The 26608-nt window shown below is 32.3% G+C and overlaps 1 protein-coding gene across 1 annotated transcript in view; it reads left to right on the top strand.

Moving 5' to 3' along the window:
• Positions 1 to 26608, top strand: part of LOC142352900 (protein dachsous-like) — a 165768-nt gene that overhangs the window by 41054 nt on the left and 98106 nt on the right. Inside the window, exons 16-20 of the mRNA XM_075405055.1 lie at positions 2026 to 2239; positions 5976 to 6165; positions 22384 to 22550; positions 23165 to 23265; positions 26266 to 26440. Coding sequence (XP_075261170.1) covers positions 2026 to 2239; positions 5976 to 6165; positions 22384 to 22550; positions 23165 to 23265; positions 26266 to 26440 — 847 coding nt within the window. The remainder of the gene's footprint in view (positions 1 to 2025; positions 2240 to 5975; positions 6166 to 22383; positions 22551 to 23164; positions 23266 to 26265; positions 26441 to 26608) is intronic.

The raw sequence follows: 26608 nt of genomic DNA, 5'->3' as shown, positions 1-26608 counted from the left end.
GTAACAGTCTGTAATTCCAGGTGAAGAGGTCAATTTGAGAAAATTTGATCCCACTTAACTAACTACCGCGCCCCAAAAAAAACTACCCCCCCCCCACGCGTACCTAACACCCCCCCCCCTCCACCCCCCCCCCCCCCACCACCACCACCACCACCACCACAACCAGCACCTACCCACAAACCTGAACTGAAAAATTTTTAACGCTTTTTTTATTGGTCTACTATTTTTGTTATTTTAAGTGTTTTTTTCGATATTCTGATTTTGTTCAAGTTAGGGTAGAGATTTTTTTTGCACGACGATTCGAGTCGTTTCCGGTAATCTACCGGTTACGTTTTTTGTTTCGTCATTCTGACGCTCTTTATCGTTTTACATTTTGTTCTGGGACATTCTGTCGCTTCACTTTTTTCAGAAACTCTTTCACGCTTGATTGCTTGTTTTTCGCGTGACCTAAATTGCTTGCATTCAGAATTAAGGGGGTGGGGGTTCAAAACATCTGCGTCGTCAAACGTTTTTGCACCCAAAACTGATCTCAAATGTACACCCCCTTTGAATAAAAGTTGGCCGCGATAACTTTTTTGCCCAAATTTGTTTCTATCTGTATTTTACGGCACGCAAGTCTATTCTTTCGCAGCTATTCCGGCAATCTGCCGGCTATGTTTAAAGAAATGAAGTAATTTGTTTTTTTTTTCGATTTTTGCAGTGTTTCGTGGAGGTCTTGGTTTTTATTTTGTTTTTATCGGAGGTTGGTCTTTTAAGGAGCCTGATATTGTTGAGTTGCTTCAATGATTCGAATTGTAGATCAAGACTTTTCCTACTATATATTTTTACTTAGCCAAGAATACCGTAGTTCTCAGCTTGTTCCACTTTTTGCATGAAATCTTTTTTTTAATTTTTCTACGCTAGTTTCATGCTTCGCTCATTCTGCTTAAAGTGCTTTTGAACAGCACTTGCTCAACAAAGCAATCTAATGTGAACAGAATCAGCATCGAAAAACGCAATCAAATTAGAAGCGCGATGAAACCATAAAGCCCAATTTTAGATGCCAGCTACCTAAACTTTGTTTATAGACGTCTTAGTTAACATCTCTAATACGTCTTGACTGTGGCACTAACCCCATTGACATTGAATTCTCTCATTGAGAAACAGTAGTATTTCTAAATACGAAATTCAATTGGAAAAATTCGCTCTTAAAAAAATTTTTTGTACTACAATCAATTTTTATCATTGTTTTTCTGTTCCTTCAATCCCAATCGGTGTCATGGGAATCAATTGCGGCTTTTTTCTGGCAATGTGTCGGGTATGGTTTTGCTATGCTGACAGTCCAATCTTTAGCACACACATTTTTTTTCGCTATTTAATTACTTTTATAACGAGCTGGTGTAAGTAAACACATCAAAAATTATATTTACATTCTGAATCATTTTTAGTACAATATTTCAAATCAAGAGCAGAAATTCTGTGCTCTGCTCTCTTCTGATTTTGAGATACAGAATGCCTGAGGTCGGCAGTGGCCGCAGTCAACAAAATGCCAGAAGTTGCTATATACATAGCCGGAAGTTGACTTCCATTGACTTTCGTCTTTTTAAAATTTGCAAGTTGGGAGTCTTGAGCTATAGCACGTGACTCCAGAATTCATTTAGAAATTCTGGCCTGACTTCCGGAACCGCGGATCTCGATAAACACCAGAAGTTCTCAATGACTTCAAGCAGAATCACGTAACCTATACTTAACCTTGCTTGAAACACAAATCTGCAAGTTTGAAAATGACGAAATTTCATGAAGTCAACTTATGGCTATGTATATAGGAACCTCTGGCATTTTAACTTCTGGCACTATAGAAATTTTGGCATTTTAAAACTTTCACGTACGTTTTTTAAGACCCACTGAAAGATTTGCTGTTCTTTTTATGCTTTAAGATTTAGTCGCTGTTAAATTTTGTTGCAATCTGGATAACACCGCAAGCTTGATGTATTTAAGAAGTGTATATTACTTTTTTGATCTCGTCACTTTTCAATTTGGAATTAGGTCCCTCTCACACTGGTCTTCCAACCTACAACCTCCAGCTGTCAGTTGACTCTGTCCTGGACTACGAGAGGTTCTCTGGACACGCGTACGTGTTGACAGTCCAAGTGACAGATGGAAAGAGTGGACATGAACAGACTGTGACTGTGAATGTGAATATTGTCAATGTAGATGAGGGACAGGGCGAGTTCTTAATATGTCAAAATATCGACATCAAGTGCGTCAGTTTAACGTAACCAATAAATCGAATCTTGATAAATCTTGACCAGACATACATGATCTTGACATCTCATGGAAAGTTTAAAATATCTTGCCAAGAACTTGAAATACAATGATTTCCTGGCTAAAGGTGATGATATATCTAGGTGATCTTCAAGATAAACCAAAAAAGTTTGTTGAGAGCACTTGAAAAAATATTATTGATTCTTAAAAGCATTTTTTGTTTTCTCTTTTCGCTTCTTCTATTTAAGCGGTTTCTTGACTGTCCGATAGTACAATTTTTCACTTGTGTTTTGAGATGTTCAATCCTTTAAACCAACTAAATGTCTAAATGTCTTGGCCAAAGTTTTTGAAAAAGTGGTGATGAAGGGAAAAATCAAGATAAAGTAAAATCACAGAATTTTTATTTAACTCTGAGCAGCTGAAAAGAAGTTAGTTGTCTATTAGATTCGAATATAACCCGTACTTTGGTTACATTAAAATTTAGCGCTGAATCATTAAATTTACATTCTGCTTTTTGTTCTGGCATTTGTTATATTTATGCCACCTTTTTATTTACATTGTTTTTTGCAGGGTGAATCATCCACGCATGATTTTATGCCCTCTTGTATTCGCATGCGCATCGGTTCAAATCGCCTGTTGTTGAACTGCTAATAGACAATTGGGCTCTTTTCTGTTATTGCCCCCCCACGTCCATTTGCACCCCCCACTTATAGCATGTTATAGCATATTGGTTGCGTTTCATTCACTTACATAAACAATTATTTGCAAACGGCATTTACAATTTAATTATGCTGCGAAGTTTTGAAATTAAGACGTGTACGGTAATTGAACTTTGCTTATAATGTAAGGAATAGCTTTATGGCACTAATTTTTTTGACAACCGGAAACAAAAATTCATCCATTCGCCTACCGGTACCGACAATTTATTATGACTAAAATAAGGGATCTCTAAGGACCAAAAAGTACATATTTGGGGGGTGCAAATAGACTGGCTATATAAGGCTGGGGGGGGGGGGGGGGGGGGCAATAACAGAAAAGAGCCGACAATTGCAGCCTGTTCCGCATCTGAGCATTATTAATTGCCGCCTGGCTTTGATATGCGCAACCATATTTGCCGCCAAATTGCTCCCATAATTGTCACCTGATTGACGTCTTAAATTACCAATGAAATAGCTCTAAAAGTGTGGAGTCAACTTTCGTTCCAACTTTGGTCTACAAATCTGCGAACTTCTTTTCAACAAGCTACGAACTATTTGCATTTACAAAAACGCTTATCTTCCAGCATCCCCCCCCCCCCCCCCCCGTCCAATAGTCTCAACCGGAAGGCCCCGGTTTAGCAAAGTTTTGCAAACCTGACAAATTTAGCAAAATTTCACATATTGGCGATTAAGTGAAGTTAGTTTGATGCTGGGGATCTTTTCTGCTAGCGCCCCCCCAGCCTTATATAGCCGTTAGATTTGCACCCCCCAAAATCTAAGTTTTTGTGAATTGTAAGAGCGATATTTGCATTTCATTGCAACTAAAGTGTCTGGGTAGATTGAAGGCACTTTTAGAATAATTTCCTTAAGAAGTTTTAAAAAATCAAGCTCTTATTGTAGCCGATAACACCAAAAATGATCTAATACAGAAATTTTTATTGATGCTTACGTTATATGCAACAAATTTTGGTTGAATACGTAATACTTTCAAACCTGTGCTAGCTTTTAGTAAATGCATATTGCTCATATATGTGCACGTATAAGATTACGTAGCTTTAACAATATGTTTAGACATTTATAAATGGGGGGTGCCTAACTAAGCGCGGGGGCGCTAGCAGAAAAGATCCGATGCTGGGACAGTCTGATTAACTCCATAGCGTTTCGAAACGTTCGAACCCGAAGGTTGAAGATAGCGATCGGGTAAGCCAACATTAGGAAAAGTAAGTGAGATGAAAATGAGTTTTCGCAGATTCATTAATTGCATGAAAGATTTAGTTTGAACAAATGTTAAGCATAACCACGGATGGGGAACCGTGTATAGTTATCCCAATTCGTGGGGTCTGAGGGGCAGGGTAATTTCAAGTCTGAGGCAGTGCAATAAAATTTTTACTGGACATGATGAATGAATGAAAGTTAAATTGATATCATGTGTATGACATTTTATATAAAAAAAAAACAAGTAAAATAGGAGATAGACGACAGCTATTGCGATCAGGGCTTTTAAATTTCTGTAATACTACAATTTGGGTTGAGGTTTCTTTCCCTTTTGCTTTTTGATTTTCTGTAGATAATTCGGCGTTTTGATAGCACTTGCATGTATGAGTCGGGTTCGTATATCTTACTTGCTTTCAGTACTAGTTTTAATTAGGGAGGCCGTCGCAGCGGTCTTCCGCTACGGACGCTTGCATTTTGTGGTGAAACTTAAGATGGGAGGCGAGTTTAGCACGTTTGGAGTACTTCTGGGTGCACTCGCCTTGATTACATAGGAATTTGCATTGGGAATGCGTTAGGGCATGTATTGTAAGGAGCGATGGCTTTGAGGAAGTGTAGGTGCAGTATCTACACTGTATTAATTTCTGATTATCAAAAGTTATAAACAGGCTCTCTATTCTGAGCTGGCCAAGTTCGAATTGATGGATCAACGGTATCGAATCAAGGTCTAGCAGAGGGGGCTCTCCATCTTGTCTGGAATGTATGAATGAGCCATGACCTACTTCGGTGCAATCTTTTTCTTTGTCGAGGATTTTCACCACCCCACGTCTGTTCGAATGGAAAAATTCATCTTTGATGTCTATTTCGATCTCCTTGTTCATGTGCTCCACCGGAAACCGTACCATTCTGAAAATCTCAGAAGCAACTCTTATTGAGATTCACTGAGACTGAAAAATTATATTTTATAGTAGCAAGTAAATATCTGATACGAATTGTAGAGGCAGTAGCAGAGTAAAAGAGCAAATGCTTTTGCGCTTAGCGGGAAGAGTGTCGGTCTTGTGCAGTAGGTAGAAGTCACTGTGGTAAGATAATGGGTAAGCGAACATGTCAGTGCAAAGGTTGTGTGGATTATGTGGCGGCAGTACTTGCTACGTAAGAATAAGATCTTGAGGGTCATTTTATATGCAATGTAGTTTCGTGGGTTTTGAAAACTGAAACCCGGTAGCGATAGGCACTTATGTCGGAGGAGAGGTAGGAATTTTATAGATCTATTTCGTTCTCATGGCAGGTGAGCGTAGTTTTGCGAGGAATTGGGGGTTGATGTACATATTTTCTGGATATTAAAAGCTTTAAGGCGGCGCTATTTTGAATTTGCCATAACATGTGAGTTATTCGAAAATTTCAAACCTGTTTTGTTTAGCTTGCAAATACTGTTTATTGACTGTACAGTATAACAACGCATGAGCAAACCAGGAGCGCAAAACGCATGCTCAGATGAGAGAAAGGATGGTGAATCTCACAATTTAACTAAACGAGCTATTGACAGTGTAAAACGTCGTTTGGTACTTGATTTACTATGTTTTAAATTTCTCTTTCAATCCCAATATTCGTTGAGCGGGTCAACGGCGGCTACTTTCCGGCAATTCGCCGGCTATGTTTAATTGATATACAATTGAGTAATCACACAATAGATTTTTATCTGCAATATAGTTACCGTTTGCACTTAAGCCACATCGGCTCATGATCCGTTCAATCTTTGCTTCGTTAATTGTTTTGAAAATTGAAACTAACTAAACAATATGAATCTTTCCCCCTTTTTAGTGAATCACTTCCGATTGGTTCCACTGTGCTTGATGTGCCTGGCAATGGATGGTTCGAGACATCAGACAATACTCTGTCCACATCCGATCCGGACAACCCCTTCACAGTGTTCACCTGGACTATCACTGGGAATGCCGGAGGGTACCTGAACATAGAACCCACGACTGGTGTGATCAAACTGGCCAAAAGGGTTAGCTTTTCTTGGAATGTCCCCTCAACATTTTCTAACATTACAGAGTCTTACTATTTAGATAGTTTTTTCCTTGGCTATTTCACTCCGGTTACGAATTAATTTCTCATTCATATTCTTTAAAAAAATTACTAAAAAGTTACTTCGTCTTCCTGTTCATTTAATTTTTAAAACAGCTTATACTAAAATTTTCCCTAAGCATAAGCATACAAAATGAATCGTACGGCAAATCTTATAATTGATAAAAAGTTGACCAAAACATAGAGCGAAGATCCGCGCCAATCGGAAACAGCGCAAAAAATTAATATTAAGAAGTTGTGAGTAGTGGATAAAACAAGGGATTCAACCACCAGTAAAATTTGTCCCTTTCTCCTAACGCTAATCGCGCATGTCGAATCGGGCCAAATTTTACTGTTTGTTGAATCCCTTGTTTTATCCACTACTATATATTAGCTCTATATTCACTTCTTTTATATTTTAAATCTATCATTTCTTGTCTCACTTAGTGCAAGCCACTAGTACAGAGTTAAGCTGGTAATTAACCATTATCAGACGGATAGTTCGGGTTCTATCCCCACCGAATCCGGTGGACGTCCCCAGATACTAGTATAAAACTAATCAGTGAAACTGCTTCGCAGATGAGACCGTGTAACAAGCACGTAAACAAACTTGCGAAAAAACTTGAACAAAAATTGAAAGAAATTTTAAAATAATAAAATTTTCATATATCCCCCCAAATCAATATTTAATCAATCTAAAACTAAAACTTCCTGTCTCACTTAGCGTAGTGGTTAAATCATCGAGTCTAGTTAAGTTGCTTTAGCAAACGGAAGGTTTGGGGTTCCTTCCTCACTGACTCCAGTGAACGTCCCCCGACTCTAATGAATTACTATGAAACTAAGTGAGATAAAAAAAAACCAAATTCACAGTTCTTAAAAAGGATAATCCCTGCTGCGAGACTGTATATGGGACACACTGTGATGGGTATACAGTCAAAAACACTGAGATCGGTGGAAACACAGTGATTAGTGTTTTTCTATGTCTTCTTTAATATTATACTTATAAACATGCTCTCCGAATTGATTTCTAGTGTGACCATATCTATATCTATGAAGATAAATACATAGTCTACATTTCCTATTTCCAAATCTATATAATGATATATGTTTATAAACATTACACATACTGCATGTTAGATATTGATCAGGATCAGAATAATGATATCCCAAATGTTCTATATAATCTTTAACCTTAACCATATTTTTACATACATAACAAAAATATTCTAATTGTTTACAATTATTACAACATTCTTTCCAAGGTTTATTTATACACTTATCGCATTTCATTTTCATTTTTCGAAAAAATTATTTTTTGATTATTTCCCTAAAAAATACATCATGTCTCAATCAACTAATACTAGTGTCATAAACTTCTGCGATGTCTGTAATCTATCCTTTGAATCAAAGAAGGCTTTATACAGGCATCAATCATACGATCTCAAACATAAGGAACTATTGGAGAAAATGTTTGAGTCTGAAGAAGAGGAAATCTCGGAGAGGGTGTATAATTTGGATGAAGATGCTTATATTATTAAAACTAAACCAGCCACCAAACCTAAAACTAAAACTGAAGAGGATATCTACACCAGAATTAAGTATGAATGTAAAGAATGTCATGAAGAATTTAGAAGTAAAGTAGCTCTAACTACTCATTCATATAGTCACAATCGCATGTATCTAGAAAACACAGAAGACTTCGATATAAACTCAAGTCAGAACATGAGAGAATTTTATATTACTGATAAAGGTGGGAATTACATTGAAGATATAGATGAAGCAACTAATTACTCTTTAGAAGAAATTAAAAACTGTTACCAGTTTCGTAAAGTTAAGAGTTTTAAATATAAGATCACGGCTGAATGTGATTATAACAAGAGAACCAAAGAAGAAGTTAAAACTACTAAAATATTTTTCAATACTGATTATATTAATAATAATGCAATCCGCGAAGCGGTTTCACCGATATATGAATATGGTGACTTCAATCGCTGGCTAGATTTCGAAAAGGAAATATTTGAAGGTTTGGGTTTTTGAGTTTCTTGGAATAAGAAGTATTCAGTTGAACATTGAACCAACTAAAGCATCTATTTGTAGTTATATAGATTTACCTCCAGATCTCAAAAACTCTAAATCGATATTAAAAAAACGTAGTTATAAATACAATTGCTTACAACTAACTATAACTGCTTGGCTACATCCCGCCCCCACCATGCAACTCGAGAAAGTAAATATGTAGATAAACTAATTGAACCAAGACAACAACATGAAGATGATTTTGCTTATATAATAAGAATACAGAAATTGTATAATATTAATATTTGGGTATACACACCTTGTGGTAATGGTAAAATAGAATTGTTTAAGCAAGCGGATGATTTTAATAAAGATAGAAAAGATGTAAGAATACTAGTTTGGAGTAATGGTCAAATAGAACACGGTGCCCTAATAAAAAATATAGAAACCTTGTTAGAACGACCAAATAAAAACAACATTAAATATTATTATTGTGATAGGTGTACCTATTGGTTTAACTCACAAATTAAATATGATAAACACGAATGCAGCACCTCATTCAAACCAGAGATTGTTTGTCCTAAGAAAAAACATATTACTTTTGTAAATGAACACAAACGTCAGAATATAAAAAATATTATAACTGCCGATATAGAATGTTGCATTGTTGAAGTCTCAACTAATGATTTAAAATATGTAATAGCTGAACTTATTCCAATAGCTCTGGGTTACTCCTGGCAAGGTAACTTCAAGCACTACTTCGGTCTAGGCTGCATCAAAAGATTTGCTAGAGATCTGTTAGAAATAGAAACTGAGAATAATTTCAAACATAATGAAAAGATGATATTCACAGAAGAAGATAAATTATGTCATGAAAAGAATAACACCTGTCATATCTGCAGCAAAACATGTATTAGTAAAGTAAGAGATCGTTGTCATGAAACTGGTAAATATAGAGGACCAGCATGTAAAATATGTAATCTAAGATACAAACAAAACTTCATTCCAGTAATATTCCATAATGGCTCTGGCTATGACTTCAACCTACTATACAGTGAACTCTTTAAACAGAATAATGATAAAAGAAAAGTAGATAACATACCACTAGCTGCTGGTAAATCTAAGATGTTTAGCATTGGTTGTCTCAAATTCTTAGACAGTTATAACTTCTGAGCTATGCCTCTAGATCAAATGGCAAAGATATACGGATGTAAAACTAAAACATTATATCCATATGAATACTGTGGTTTAGAGTCATTGAGAACCACGACCAAGTTGTATAGTAGCAAAGCTACCTACCAAGAAGTTATAGGTAATCTAAAAATAGAAGACTTTAAATCCTCTCTACATAATAAATTACCAACACAAGAAGAAGTAGATAACTTTAATAATGAAAACAGTAATAAAACTGGTAAAGATCTAACTATAGGGTATTTACAGAATGATGTGGAAATATTAGACTATTGCATGAATGAATATGTTAAACTAAGCATGAAAGAATTCAAGCTCAACCCACTACATTACGTTAGTCTCCCGGGTTATAGTTTTGATTGTTGGTTAATGTCAAGCGGTGTAACATTAGATACATTACAAGATAAACAAATGCTAGACGATTTTGTTGGAGCAAAGAGAGGTGGTATATGTGGAATAATGGGAGATAGATATATAAATAATCAGAGAACCTGCTTCGCAGATAGTAATACTAATACTAATGCTAATATTAATGATAATACTAATACTAATACTAATACTAGTACTAATACTAATCAGGGAACCTGCTTCGCAGATACTAATGATAAAGTTATTAATAGAAATATATGGTACATAGACGCAAACAACCTATATGGTTATGCAATGATGCAAAATTTACCTTATAAGGATTTTGAGTTTATTACTACTACTACTCTAGATGTAATATTGAATACTCCTGATGATAGTGATCATGGTTACTATATAGTTTGTGATATTGATTATACTAATGAATGTAAAGAGAGAACAGAACAGTTAGCACTAATGCCTAATAAAAGAAAGATAAATGATTATGAATTGGGATGCAGAGAAAGAGAGAAAAGTAAAGCAAGAGCAGAAAAATTTATCTTAGATCAAAACAACAAAACAGAATATATGGTTCATTATAGGATGTTAAATTTCTATGTTAAGATGGGAGTAAAAGTAACCAAAATACATAGAGTAATTAAATTTCAACAAGATTATATATGTAGCGATTATATTCAAAACAATACAAATAAAAGAGCAACAGCTAAAGCTGAAGCAGAAAAGGATGTAAGGAAATTAATGAATAACTCATTATATGGAAGAATGTGCATGAATCCCCTACACTTCTTTCAAAGCAAGTTCTTGCATGATGAAGAAAAGATAATGAAAAGTGTAAGTAAACCAACATTTAAGAATATAACTAGATATAGAGGTTATAGCCAAATAGAATATATAAAGAAAAAAATAGAATATGATTCTCCAGTATATGTAGGTGATACTATCTTAGAATTAAGTAAATTACACATATATGATGTATTCTATAATATTCTAAAACCATCCCTCAAAGATCTAACACTTCACTATATGGATACGGACAGTTTCGTTTTAAGTTATAGTGAAGGTAAAGTTAATGATGAGCATATGGACTTAAGTAATCTAGACATACCTATAAAAACTAATAATAAAGTCCCCGGCAAGTTTAAGCACGAGCTGGGAAGTAGGATTATTGAGGAATTTATAGCATTGTCCCCCAAAACATATAGCTTCAAAAATTATCCTAAAAACACTAAAGAAAAAGGAATAAAGAAGCATAATAATGCTAGGCACATAGATTATTATGATGCAATAATGAATAATACACAGAGAACAGTAGATGAATGTAGAATACAAAAAGTTGGTGATAACATGACAACAACAAAAACAAGTAAGATTAGTCTAAACACATTTGATGATAAAAGATTTTATGTAAATAATTTTAAAAGCTATCCTCATGATGAGAATCTATATCTATTCAAAAGAGATTTAATAAAAATGATCCACCAAGCATCATTAGATGGAGACAAAGACCTACTGGTTAATAATATTCTAGAACTAGCCATTAATGATGATAGAAAGTAAATTGAAGTTGCTATTATATTATATAACGAGCTTTGCTAATTTTTGTAACAAATAATTATAGACCTAATTCATTCATTACATCCATATGGTTGGTAGTTAGTATATTATAAATCATTATCTGAGCCATATATTTTTCCATAGTGTCTCCCATGATTGTATTCTTATGTAGTGTAGCTCCAGCTATTATATTTTTATTATATTCTGGAAATTTTATTATCTTCTTAGCCCCATCTACATATTTAGATTAAGTTGAAATTATTAAATCATCATGATTTGGTTCCTTAATATGATCAATAAACTCATCTATTGTATTACAACGTCTTTTACAAGCTAAACTTCTTTTTAGATTAAGAGAGAAGCTGTTTTCATTATCCATTTTTTTACTTTTATTATAATTTTTCAATACATGTAAAATGACTAAACTAGATAAACTTATAGAATTAAACAATCTAGAAAAACAAAACAGAAGAAATAGATTAGAAGATAAATTAAAACAACAAGAGTATTATGGTGAAATAGAAGAGTTATTTGATCCTCTAACCAAAAATATCAGTGAAACTGCTTCGCAGATAAATGAAAACACTGAACGGAATCTAGCATTAGGTGAACAAACACTAAGAGCAATAGATTGGCAAAATCAAGAGTTAGATAAACAAACTAAGATGATTGGTGAAACTGCTTCGCAGATCGAGCAAGCTGGTTCCCAGTTTAATGAAACTGCTTCCAAGATGGGTGAAACTGCTTCGCAGATTGGTGAAACGTTAAAGGGGACTATAAAGCAAACTCAAGATATAGCACCAGTTTATGTTGATACAAAAACAGCCAAACTTCTTCATTACATGGGGGCTCAAACTAATCCTCATTTAAAATTAGAACTCGTAGATTTAGCTAGTAGGAGATATAAAATGAATGGTGTTGATATAACTCTAGAGCAGGGTGCATTTTTAGTTAGGGATAATGTATATGAGTTTTCAGAAGGATTTACTGATTTTCTTACTAAAACAAATGTAACATATGATGATAAGGTTGAGGAAGATGAAAACAAAATTAAAAGGTTTTTAAAGGATATTAGATATGATTTAGGAAAAGGGGATAAGAAAAGCGCTAGATATAGAACAATAAAACGTATAATGGAGGTAAGAGATGATATATTTGGCAGGGGATTAAATGGGAACCCAAATAATTTAGTAGAAAGACTAGAATTATTAATACTAGAAACAAAAACTGGTCATGATGGATTATATGATGAAATGCTAGATATATCTAAGCAACTATTATCTATGAATATTATTAATCAAGACCAACTAGATAATTTTGTTTTTAACTATGGTAAATAGGTGAAACCATGACTATGTCCATAAATAAAACGTTAGAAAAACAACAACAACAACTCGCTAAAGAAGTATTCAGTCGTCAAATAACAAAGTTTAAAAGACAAAGAATAATACCACTATATAAAGATGAAACATGGTCAGCTGATTTAATTGATAAGTCATCTCTAAGTAAATACAATAATAATTATAAGTTTATATTAACAGTTATAGATATATTCACAAAATATGCATGGGCTATTCCTTTAAAGAATAAATCTGGTTTATCTATAACTAATGGTTTTAAAATAGTATTAAGTGAACATCCACAACATGGCGCTGAACCTAGAAAACCAGAAAAGTTATGGGTAGATAGAGGTAGTGAGTTTTACAATAAAACATTTAAATCTTTACTTAAAGAATATGGAACCGGCAAAGCCGCTTCAGGGATAGAGCTATATTCTACTTATAGTGATTTAAAGGCTGTGTTTATAGAGAGATTTAATAGAACATTATTACACATAATAAATAAACCAATGTTCATCAACGTGATGGTAATTGGGTAAATATATTAAAGGATGCTGTTGTAACATATAACAATAACATTACTCAACAATTAATATGACACCAGTTGACGCTTCTAATAATCCTGATAAAGTTAAATACTATATCAGTGAAACTGCTTCGCAGATTAATTCTACCAAAGCAACACCAAAATTTAAAGTTGGTGGTTATGTTAGAATTGCAGATAAACGTAATATCTTCTCTAAAGGTTACAATTCTAATTGGAATAGAGAATTGTTTAAAGTGAAAGAAGTTCGAAAAACACATCCACCAACATATAAAATAGAAGATATTAATGGAGAGATGATAAAAGTAAATATTATGAACAGGAACTATTGAAATCCGAGTTTGATTTTGAATCTAATAATAAGGTTTTGGAATCATTAAATTTATTTCTTAATATAAATAATGACAAGAAATAGATTTAAACAAGCGAAACGTCATATAGGGAATGGAAACAACTTAACACTAAGTAAGGCTCGTGGGTTATTCCTAGAAGATAATGATGATATTGATATGAAGGATACCTATAAAATTACAAATGTTCATCCTCCTAGAGATTGAAAAGATGTTGTTAATAACGAGTATTGTGGCAATAACTTATTATCCTCTTCTAATAAAATAGACATTTTAAGTAGAAACATAACTGAACTAAGAAAGGGTGACTTTGATAAAGTTACAACTAAAACATTACAACTAAACGAAACACAAGTTAATGAAGAACTAATTAATGAGTTTATTGAATCAACAAATGAAGTCAGAAGTACTGTTAAGTTTTGTAATAAAGTTGCTGCAGATACTCTCTCTAAATATAATCAATTAAAGCAAGAATTTGATAATAATAAATTTAATCAGAATATAACTAACATTCACTTAGATGAAATGTTTACTAACGGTCTGAGAGAAATGAAAGAATACAATAAATCCCTTAGTGGTGTTATAGTACAATATATAATTGCTATACTTTTACAAACTAAGTTACTTGATAATAAAGAGAACGACAGACTTGAGATGCATTATAGTTTTAATCAAGAAGATATAATGAAAGAAATAGAAAGAATTTTTACTAATGAAAATAAGCAAAGCAATGACCAATCCAACAGCACCGAGTGAGAGATTACTATATCCAGATTTGTCATCAGTATCAGAAAGATTGATAAACGAAAAGATTCAAGCTAATAATAAATTTGACAACAATATTAACATTATAAAAGATATTAGAAATTATTATGAAACTGAAACTAATAAATATAATAAGAAGTTAAGTAGATATAAGAATTATATTAACATAGCTGAGATAACAGAAATAGTATTATCATCAATAGCAACAACTGCAACAACAACATCAGTTTCATTAACAGGTATAGGATTAGCTTATTCTATACCAACAGCTTTTGCTACAGCAACTGTTTGTGGTTCATTATCAAAAACAATTAATACTAAAATTAGAAATAAAATTATAAAGTATTCACAAATGTATATTTTAAGTAAACAGTTTTGTGATAAGTTTAATAAACTATATACTAAATCAATGAATGATAATAAAATAGATAATGATGAGTATAATGAATTTGTTAAGTTATATGAGGATTATAAGAAGAACAAGAAAAACAAGCTGAGTATTTTTTTAGATTAAAGATAATAGTGCTTAGTAATAACAATGTTTTTAGTAATAATAAAACTAGTATTAATATTTATCGATAAATATATAATTATAATCATAGCTATAATCATAATCATAAACAAAATATAATCATTGATATAATAATGGATATAATCATAATCATAATCATAATCATAATTATAATCAAATAATTATCTTTTCTTTGTAACTAAGTATAACCCTCTTCCTTTTTGTACTACTTTTATACCTTCACCAGTAGTTGCAAATTTAATTAAATCAGGTGTAGCCGCTAGAGCTGCTTTAGGGTTTCTAGATGCAGCTGCACTTCCTATTTTACTTGCTATTTCTAATGCTCTTACTGGATTATTAGCAATTTTCTTTCCAAAATTAACCGTAGTTTTACCAACACTTTTAAAGAAATCTTTAAGTCCTTCTGCTTCTATTGTTGCATCAGATACTGTCATTGATTTATTCCTTCTACATAAAACACAATTACCTTTTAACATTTTAGTACCTTTTGAAGTAATAGCTCCTCTTATATTAACAGTACCACTATAATATCTACCTCGAACACAATATGAATTAGTTTTGAACTTATTTAAAAGACTCATTTCTATATATAAAAAATAATGGAAGTTAAGAAGTATAATTCTTTTGTTGTTATTAAAGCCGAGCCTAAGGTTAGGCCCAAGGCTAAGATTAAGCTTGAAGCTAGAGGCTTGGCTCCAGAGAATAAAAAGAAATTAGACATTTTTTATGCTAAAGGTTTTGTTAATACTAATAAGAAATAGTTAGGTATTAACAAGAGTAACAATTAGAGCTGACTAGCTTTAGGTATAAGTATAAGTATATGGTTATGTATATAATTATAACAATAACTATATTATACTATAATTATAAATTATCGGTAGAGTTATATCTAAAATTATAATTATCACTAGAGTTATATCTAAAATTATAATTATCGCTAGAGTTATATCTATGACTTAAATTATATCTATGACTTAAATTATATCTATGACTTAAATTATATCTATGGTATTATATCAACCATCTTATTACCATCACTATTAACACTAATAACCTTTCTAGTTAATACTAATGCATGACATATAACATCTGCAACTGCAGCACTAAATTTAAAGTTAAGTTGTATTGGTTGTGGACCTATATGATCCCTTTGATATCTAGTATCGAATACATATATTCTATAATTACTTTTGAATGTTCTATGATTTATATATGGTTTTATATTATGTGGTAGCCCATTATAAAATTTTATTAAAGCTAACAATCTCTTTAAAAGCCTCATTATAATTATCTGTTCCATAATTAATATTCAATCTATCCTCGGGATAAAACTCACTACCAATCTTACAATAACATTCAGTAACATTCATTACATCAAATGTACTTGCATCATGAGTTTGTTCATTAACATTATTATTTTCAAAACCAGCTATTATATATTGTGGTCTTTCCATACCACTTTCCATACCTAGATCAAACAAGAAGTTAGTAGCATTGGGCACATTCTTATAAAATGTGTTTCTTTCATAGTAACTAAAGTCTACATTATTCTTTTTACTTAAACCCGTTTGTACAATAGTTCTATTATCATTACTAGGATCAGTACTAGGTACACACCATGATATATCTCTAATTTCTATATTACCATCATTGGCAACTGCACCAGGATTAGCATTAACTCTATATAGAGCTCTATCATTATTATTTCTTTTTAATAATAGTTTAAATCCTAAACCATATATAATCTTTTCTAAATCATTTACGAAACCAAATAGATCACTCATCTTAATCATCATATACATATGTCCTCGTTGTGCAGCAATATGGTCACCTTTAAGTTGACTATCTCTATTGCCCTGATTTCTAACAAAACCACTCATATTCATCACCAGTACTAGTTAATAACTTACACATCAATAGATTAGGATGACAATGATCTATATATTCAATAGTCCTACCACCACTAGTTTCAAGCTTAATTGAACTAAACAATGCCATCATACCATAATTAACTAATCTAATATTAGCATCATTAGCAAATACACCACCAGCATCATCTGATACAACAAACTCTATCTCTAGATATGAATCACGCAAATTTAAATGATTCTCTTCTCTATTGAGTATGATATTAATGTTAGTATTAACCGTATTCACTGTTGCCTATGTATTAGGTTTTATAATCTTACTTTTGTGTATATCATTATTATAACTATAAGTTGTATCCAAATTAAAATCCATTTTTATTAGATAAAAAATGACGGACAACTTGATATTATATGAACTACAAAAGATACATGAAGCTTTAACTAAAACTAAAGAAGAGCATACACTTAACTTTAGAATGATAAAGCCAACAGAAAGTTTAACTTTAGTGAACCTATACTTAATACGACAAATTTAGGTTTAATTAGATTATCTGTTTATAATTCGGTGTTTAATGTGAATAGGAGAAACAATCAATTCTTATATGCTAGTACTGTTATAGAAGATGGTGAAGCTTCACCTCGGGCTCTTAGCTCTGACCCTAACCTTAACCCTATCTCTACCTCAAGCTCAAACATTACATCTATACTTAATTATAATTATAAAGGAATCCCGTTGCTATATTCAACTATTACACCGGGAGCATATGAGTTAAGTGATATAGCAGAATTAATAAAAGAAGAAACTGATGGTATTGTTATAATAGAACCTGATAAGAATACGATGAAATGTTTAATGGAAATAAAACAAGGAGCACTCAGCTTTGATATAGAAAACTCACTAGCCTCATTACTAGGATTTAGAAAAATAGTTTATAAAAAAGGTAGATATAAATCTCAGAAAATTATTGATATTATGGGTTTTAGTACTATTAACATTCATTGTAATGTGATATCTGGAGCTAAAGATAATGGTAAAGATACAGACATACTATATACTTTTAATCTAACTGAACCACCAGGTTACTTGATAAATATTATACCAACTAATATCTTGTATCAAAATGTTACTAAAGATAGAATAGAATATATAGAATTTCATATTAAAGATGAGCATGGAAGACCTATAGACTTTAATTGTGATGTATTAAGTTTTACTTTACATCTAGTTTAGTCTTTATCTTTATCTTTATCTTAATCTTAATCTTTGACTTAACTTAAACTAAACTACAAAATTTTCCTATCCCAATTAATTCTTAGTTTACCATTAATATTTTTAATTTTAGTTATATCAATGACAATATAATTATAAGGCTCTTTCCATACCTTATTACATATATTAGCAAAATCATTATAACTAAGTTCAACATTAATAAAGAAATCTTGATATATAGATATGAGGACTTTACCTCTTTGTTCAAATAAAATAAATAGATTACAGTTCTCTCTAACACTCTGCCTATCCAGAGAGAACAGGTTTTGATTAAGATATATCATATTGCAATTATTATGTCTACCTCTACAAAAGTATTCATTATTAACTGGTTCTTTGGCTCTAACATCATCGAATATCATTAGTTTCTTTAAGTCTTTGGGTAGTTTATCGGGAGATGGTAAATCTTTTATATCTTTAATAAAATCAACATCTGCTTTTGGGTTTATTCTTTCTATACCATGGTACTGATCACCAGTAGGTCCAATGATGTATAGCTTATCAAAGTATACTATCTAAATGTATACTACTAAGTATTCTATACTAGCTAGAATTTTTTTTTCAATAAGAATGTCTTACCACATTCACTAGGACCAGATATTATACATATAAAGTTATCTGGGAATGCGGCTTCAGTAATTATATCATCATCATCATTTAACCATGAATATAGATCATTATTTATGTTTATAGAGATACTGTTATTAGGACTATTGTTATTAGGTTTAAACTTTTGATGAGGCTTCACCCATGTTTCACCATGTTTTCAATCCAATATATATATATATATATATATATATATATATAAAATTATCATTATCATTATCATTAGCATTATCAATGTCATTACCACTATCATTAGCATTATCATTATCATTATCATTATCAATGACATTATCATTATCATTAACATTAACATTATCTTTATCATTAAAATTATCATTATCATTAACATTAACATTATCTTTATCATTAACATTATCTTTATCATTAACATTAACATTATCTTTATCATTAACATTAACCTCATAATTATCTTTACTACAACCTAAACAAAAACACTCATTATATATTCCTGGATATTTACATTGATTAACTAGAATATTCAAAGAACTTTTAATTCTAAATCCTCTATCAATAAGATAGATCATATATAAACAATAAGCCCCACAATAAGATTCATCATATTGTTGTATTCTCTCATTAGCGCCTAGATCAACATATTCTTCTAAAAATAAAGGTGGAGTTTCTACACCAAAACTATCAAAGTAATACATAGGACCATCTTCTCTTCTTATAAATAAAACCCAATGTGTACCTTCAGTTGGATGTAGATTTACAATAATGTAAGAGTTAGGTTCACTTACCATTTCTGGTTTATCATCTCTCATTAAAATCTCAATTGGTGTTAGACTTATATCTTTACCTATATCTTTTATTCTGATATCACTCATAGCATTAGTATCAATATTAAATTTATTATTGAATTCCTCAAAAGTTAGGATGAGCATTTTTATATAATAAATTTATTAAATCTAAGTCTAATTATAAGTCTAAGTCTAAATCTAAATCAAATCTATATTTATTATATAAAAATGGAAACAGGTAGTTTTTCTTTTTATTATTATAATTGGAATTTGTTATATAATATATGATTCAAGACCAAGTAAATATACAAAACTAGAAGAAAGTTTTGGTGGATTTATGAATAGGAGTCTAGTTAGATTTGAATATGAAAATTCACCATTACATACTATTGTTTATGGTGGAACTGGTACAGGCAAAACATATTTTATTATACAATATTTAAAATTATACTCAGTCCAAAATCAAGATCAAGATCGAGATCAAGTTCAAGATCAAGCTAAAATTATAGTTATAGTGTGTAAAGATGACAGAGACTGGATAGATCCTGAGTCTAATAAGTTTTATACTGGGTTTAATAAATGTGATATAAATATGATCACAATAAATAATATGCATAAATTTCAAAATTGTGTAATAGTACTTGATGATATGGGTGATAGGTTAAATAAGGATATAGGTTATTATTTTACTGAAGGTAGACATTATAATATTCAAATGATTGTAATGTGTCATAAACCAGCTCAAATAATTAACACAGCAAGAATGAGTCGTGATACTATTTATTTAACAACTTATAATGGACCTGACCTATTTAAAAACTTTAATGAGATATTTAAATGTGAACATGACTTCAATAAAATAATTAGTGAACTAAATAGTAACTATTATAATTATACAGATGGAATGTCAGATGAACTTCGTTATGGTATAATTAAATATAATAAAAAGGAAAATACTTTTATTATTATTAGTAGTAATAGAACAATGATATATGATTCAAGAGTTGGTTTCCTTGATTTAAAAGCTCTTAGTTTAAAAGATGATTTAGAGAGAGAAGATATATATAAACTTATAGCATATATGAAACCACTAATGATTAATGCAACAGATAGAAATGTTATTAATCATGATAATTATCAGTTTTATTTTAATAAACTTCTTACTTTAAATAATTTTAAAATTCAGAATGATGTTCTAACTAAAGAAATGATTATGGGAAAGGGTATGAAAATTTTATCAAATATTGGTGGAATTATAGGCGCAGGTTTATTTATATTTAATTGTTTTTATCCTAATTCAATATCAAGAAATGCTGGAACTGTAGCAATGGGAGCAAGTACAATGTTGAGTAGAGTAAATACATTAGTTAATTTTGGATATGGAGAAGAGTTGGAAGGTGAAACACGAAGCAGTTATACTGATCAGGGAAGCAGTTATACTGATCAGTGTAACTATGACTTCGTCAATGAAGAGATTGGAATTTTGAATAGAAAGGGAGGAAGGTTTTTAAACAAACTATATATAAATAATGAAGAATTTAGAGAAGAGATTATAAATTTTGTTAAAGATAAAAAAGAATTAGACCTTGATTTGATTTTAGATAAGAGATGTAAAACTAATACACTCCATACTTTAGGAAATAAATATTTAGCAGAGTGTATCACATCTAAAGATAATACTAAAGATTAAATTGAAATCATGGCTAAATATTACCCTGTGAAGGATTAGGTAAATATTATAGTTTACCCTATTATAAATGCTTTTACAATGTTTAGAGTGTAACTATAAATGTGGAAACATTGCTGTTTTAAAATATCATTATGAATCATTTCATAAAGATAAAACTGATAAATGTATGTGTGGTAATATAATATTAATTGGTATTTTTGCTAATAATTTTTCTCTTCTAATTCTAGTTCTAACCCTAGTTCTAATTCTAACTCTAGTTCTAACCCTAGTTCTAGCTCTAGTTCTAGTTCTGGTTCTGGTTCTAACCCCAGTTCTAGCTCTAGTTCTGGTTCTGGTTCTATCTATGACTATAACTCTAACTCAGATCCTAACCCCAACCCTAACCCTAACCTTATCCCCAACCCTAACCCTAACCTTAACCCCAGCTCAGAAGTATTAACTAGATGTTGTAATAAGTGAAATTATATAAAACCACTAAATAATTTCGATGAGGGTAAGTATACATGTAGAAGTTGTACTTCAGCTAAAGTTAATTGTCCATATTGTACTTCTGTTGTGAGATATGATGGGATACGGGCTCATGTAAAGAAACAACATCCAGATATAGAATTGACTAGAGGATTTAGTAGAAATCTGCAAAGCAGTTTCCCTGATATAACTGATCGGTGTAACCGCTTCGCGGATAAAACAATTAATCCTAGTTGGCAAAGTCCTAGAGCTGTAAGTCCTTTAGTTATTAACCAAACAGAAGAAAGTTGTTCATGTAAATACTATAATTTTGTATCATTTCTTATTAATAATGGAATAAATATAGAAAAAATAAAATAAAATATAAATTTATTGAAAAGTATAGATAATTTGAAATAAAAAGTATAAAAAAATAGAAAAATATCAAAAAAGAGGGATTCACTCTTTAAGAGCAAAAAAGAGCGATCTTTTCTACTGGGGATCACTCCGAATAAGAGTGAATCACTCTTAAAGAGTGAAATATAAATTTGCTTTGATTTTTTGATTTTTTGTTTTATTTTTGATTTTAATTTTAATTTTTATCAAATTTAGAGTTAATATATAGTAGTGGATAAAACAAGGCTTCCAGAAATCAGTAATATTTGGCCAGATTCGACATGCGTGATTAGCGCTTGGAGAAAGGGGCAAATTTTTGCTGGTGGCTGGAAGCCTTGTTTTATCCACTACTGTTGTGGTAACTCAAACTTGGAACTTCTGTGACGGCAAAACTGGAAACTTGAGATGAAAAAATTCGACATGACTGCACTATGATGTAAGATAGAACTACCAATTGTTTCAGGTTGATCGGGAGGTTCTCAATTTGCCCGTTGCAATCAATATAATTGTGAATGATGGATCAGCTACGAGGACTTGTGTGACTACTTACACAGTCACAGACACAAATGACAATCTGCCTTTGTTCACTCCTGTCAATTATGTGGCCAATGCGGTTGAAAGTGCACCAAGGTTAGTTAATTGTGAGGTTAGTTAATAGTTTAACACTGGTCTATCGAAATAATAAATTCCAGTAGTCTATTGGAATAAAAAATTGGAAAATCTCAGGATATATTAGAAAATAAACACACACACACACACGCACACTCAGATCTAACAGGGCATCATTAGGCTCTAAGAAAGCCTAATCCAGTAATGCATCGAAGCAGTTGGAAGGTACTTAGCATGAACACTTAGATCAAACTTAATCGTTCATGAAGTTTTTTTCGACGAATAAGGTTTATTATTGGACCAGCAAAAAAAAATAAACGGAAACAAAGTAGCGTAACTGCTAGTGTCTTGGTAGTGCGTAGAACCAATTGTCAATGCGAACCCACGCATATTAGCCTGTGCAAAAAAGCTAAGGAAAAAAATCCCTGGGCCAAAGAAGTAGATATTCAATAGTAATGTAAAACCTGCAAACTATGACTTAGACAAAGCTGATTGTGTAAAGTTATGAACTCAGCTGTGATGCATTTCGTACCATGACTTAAATTATTTGCAATTATATAAAAAACACAAGTCATTCAAACTTTTTCATGGCCGAGCAATTGAGTCACGTGTCCTAATTTGTCTATTTTGTTTAGGGGTACTGACGTGATATTGGTTCAAATCACAGACGATGATGATCCTTCTTTAGAACACAGTTTGGTAGCCAATGGACAACTTGTCATGCAGTCTATAACGGGTATGAGCTTACTACAGTAAATAACATATACGCCCTCCCAGTGTTTAGTTAGTTGGGGAGGGTTGGTAGGGGGTTATTCCCTATTAGAATAAGCCAGGTGGTATCGTCTTCTGAATTTCTGCTAGGCCAACAGTGCGGGGACTCTGTCACCCAGAAGATCGATCAAATAAAATAAACCAAAGGTTTTAAATTGGTGAAGCAAGCGCTACTTAGTGTTACTCTGCTATTTCCCCTCTTCCATTTTTGTACGCTGTTGCAATTTAGATTGCCTTGAAATAAGTTCATTCTTAATGAGGCTCGTAGTTTCAATTCTTGCTATATGTATACAAAAGTAAAAAAATACTTGCACATCAATGTAAATGACAAAACTCAAGACAATTTATAATAGTAATTAAAATAATAATAACAATATCCGTGGTTAGCTTCGCAGATATACTAAACCTAAATGCTCACTGTATCACTACTGGTCTTGCACTTGCAACTGTCCAAGTTTAGTCTCACTAAACTAATTTATCCAGCATCTCTACTTTTCACACTAGCTTCTAAAATTTAGTCCCACTTAACCAACTGCTTTCTCTTGCTTGTGCGAAAATCTCTCCTGTGTCTAAAGATCAAAAATCCTCTCTCTATCTCTCTCTCTCTCTCTCTCTCTCTACTTGTGTCACTTCAATTTATACTCAACCAACACGCTGATATCGTACGCAAACAAACCTGAATCTCTTAAGTAAACATTGCAACTTACATTCGAAAACTGTCACCTGTGGCAGGGCTCTTTTTACTGTTCAAACAAATCATTATCAAAATTATACTCTGTCATTCAACTGCTACCAATTTCCGCCTTATCTTAAGTAAACTACCTTTAGACTCTTATGTAAACAAACCAACTCCGCCTAATATGCACATATTGCTCATTTCGTTTCCAAAAATTTTTGCTTAGTAAAAATTGAACGTTGCTTTGAAAATCTCATCGCTCCATTTTTGCTCTCAGAATAAACTGGCTGCAAATAATTTCTGTCAGACGTCATGTGTGAAATAAATAACTAAAATCAACAATAAATAATGAGCGATTGCTATTCCCATTTATCAAACGGTTTCATGCACTTCCCCCAGTTAGAAAAACCGCCGACTACAATTTGACCTCATTTTAGTCAGGAAGAGGGCAGGAGCAGTGCATGCGCAAATGTCTCATGGGTGTTCCGTTGGGAATCAAAATTGAAAAGGTCATACCATGTGATGTAGTGGTCAAAATTTCATCGGGTGAAAATATTTAGAAACTGTAGGGTTCCAACTAGTTGCATGCCAACCATTCCTGTCCTAGCGTTATCCGTAGCGAAACGTTTGAGTTTTAGATTTTTTAAAGAGTCGTGAGTGCGGGAACCCGAAAAATCCGAATCCGTCAAAATTGACCAGGTTGGCTTATTTTTGTCACTAACTGTCTCAGGATATATTTTTATCATTTCAAAGTCATTTGGCCGCTCAAAAAGGCCAATTCGCGGTTTTTGGCACTCGGGTTTTCCCGAAGCACCGACTTCCGGTTGCGCTCAGAAGTTAAAAAAACACCATTCGCACCATTGAAAAGTTACACTAACCTTAAGGCTACTACCAATATTCCACCAGCAATTCACATTTTACGTCCCGCAGCACCGGCGTGCGGTAGTTCCTTGGGGGTCGGTCTGAGCTCAAATTTGACTTAAAATTTGGATTCACCGTGTCAAAATTAGTCTCTCAAAAAAATTCTCAGGTCAATCCGATTTCAGCTTTTCCACAAGTTACTATTTCAATATCAAGTGCTAATAACCCTTATTTGAAAAAACCCTCATTTTATCTTCTTTAAACAACTCAAAAACCTCTTAAACCTTTTTCTCTTGGTACTAAAAACAATAACACTGCATTAATATTTGTTTTGAACCTAATTTTGCCCATATTTTCTATTGAGCTTATCATTTTTTAGCCCAAAACTTTAAAAAAAAAAACGTTTAAATCACGATACTTCCGGTGTTAATATTTTAGGGGTGGATGGTCGCATTGACCCGGAAACTGTACTAGCTCTAGAGAACCATCGGATGTACATGCTATTGAAATTTGGTTAACATCCGCTTAATATAACTAACCACGGGGGGAGTGATCGGCACCCCTTTTCATAAAACTATCAAATCATTTTTATCTCTGGTAAAACTAAATTCCTTCCTTTCAATTTCGAATTCTCTTCAAAATATCTAGTTCACTTCAAAATTTCAGTTTGTTCCCTAGTGGATTTTTTAAAATAAGTCACTCATTTGGACTCTGGCCTGATGCACAAATATATTTTCGCTAAATAACCGAAATATTTTGACGGCTCAATATGCTTTTGTTCAGTAATTTCTTTACGATATATCACTCAACTCACCTCGCGCCTTCGAAACAATAACATTTTATTACCGAAAACTAAACTCAAATAGCTAACTTAACTTAAATAACATGGCTGAACTCATCTAACTTACTCTCCCTGTCACATGTCATTTATAACGAACTTTTATGAGTTCTACAGGTTTTTCCTATAAAATTTTTAGGGCTTTTCCATGTTTCAGCAGGTCAATTAGATGTGCCAGCATTTCTAAACTTCCAGTTTTAAGTGAAAAAAAAAGAGATTTTGGAGCCATTGAGGACATTGTTCAGACTTCTCAATTTTTTGTGATAAATCAGTATGGAAGAATTTTTAAAAACTGAATCAAAATTTTAATACTGATTATATGAATCATATCCTTGACGAGCTCAAATACGATTACATTCTTATATATATATATATATATATATATATATATATATACTCAGTAAAAAATTGTAGTCAACTATTTCAAGTTTAATTAATCATAAGGCAATATCTAGCAATGTATCAGACTTCTTTAACATGCAAATCATGCAGATCAACGTATCATATCGAATGCTCATTGCGACAAGTGAAACTTAGACGGAATCGAAACAAGTTGCCCAGATAAAAACAAGTAAAAACTTCCTTTTTAGGAAGTGTGGATGCGTTTGCAATCTCCCCATGTACTGCTCTGTCTTGTTGTGGACAGAGTTTGTCATCACTTGTGAATGCATTCTGTGTGTCTTCCAACCAGCTCTTCGACTTCCATACCAGAGAGCTGTACAAGTACATTCTGGCAGCCACCGACAATGCCAATGGAAGTCCAAGGTGAGAAAAATTGTGGAACGTCTGGCACCATTTGCCCTGCCCGGCAATACTCGTCCGCCTCCCCCCCCCCCCCCCCTCATCGTCGCCACGGTAGCTTAGCGGCATGAACATTTTAATTTGTTAACTCTTAACCCTGATATTTGGTATAGAGGACCGTAAACTGCGAAG

Source organism: Convolutriloba macropyga, chromosome 14, assembly GCF_964194025.1.
Source record: "Convolutriloba macropyga chromosome 14, txConMacr16.3, whole genome shotgun sequence".
Taxonomy (NCBI): domain Eukaryota; kingdom Metazoa; phylum Xenacoelomorpha; order Acoela; family Convolutidae; genus Convolutriloba; species Convolutriloba macropyga.
Note: the sequence above shows the minus strand (reverse complement) of the source record. Positions and strands in the feature narration are given on the sequence as shown.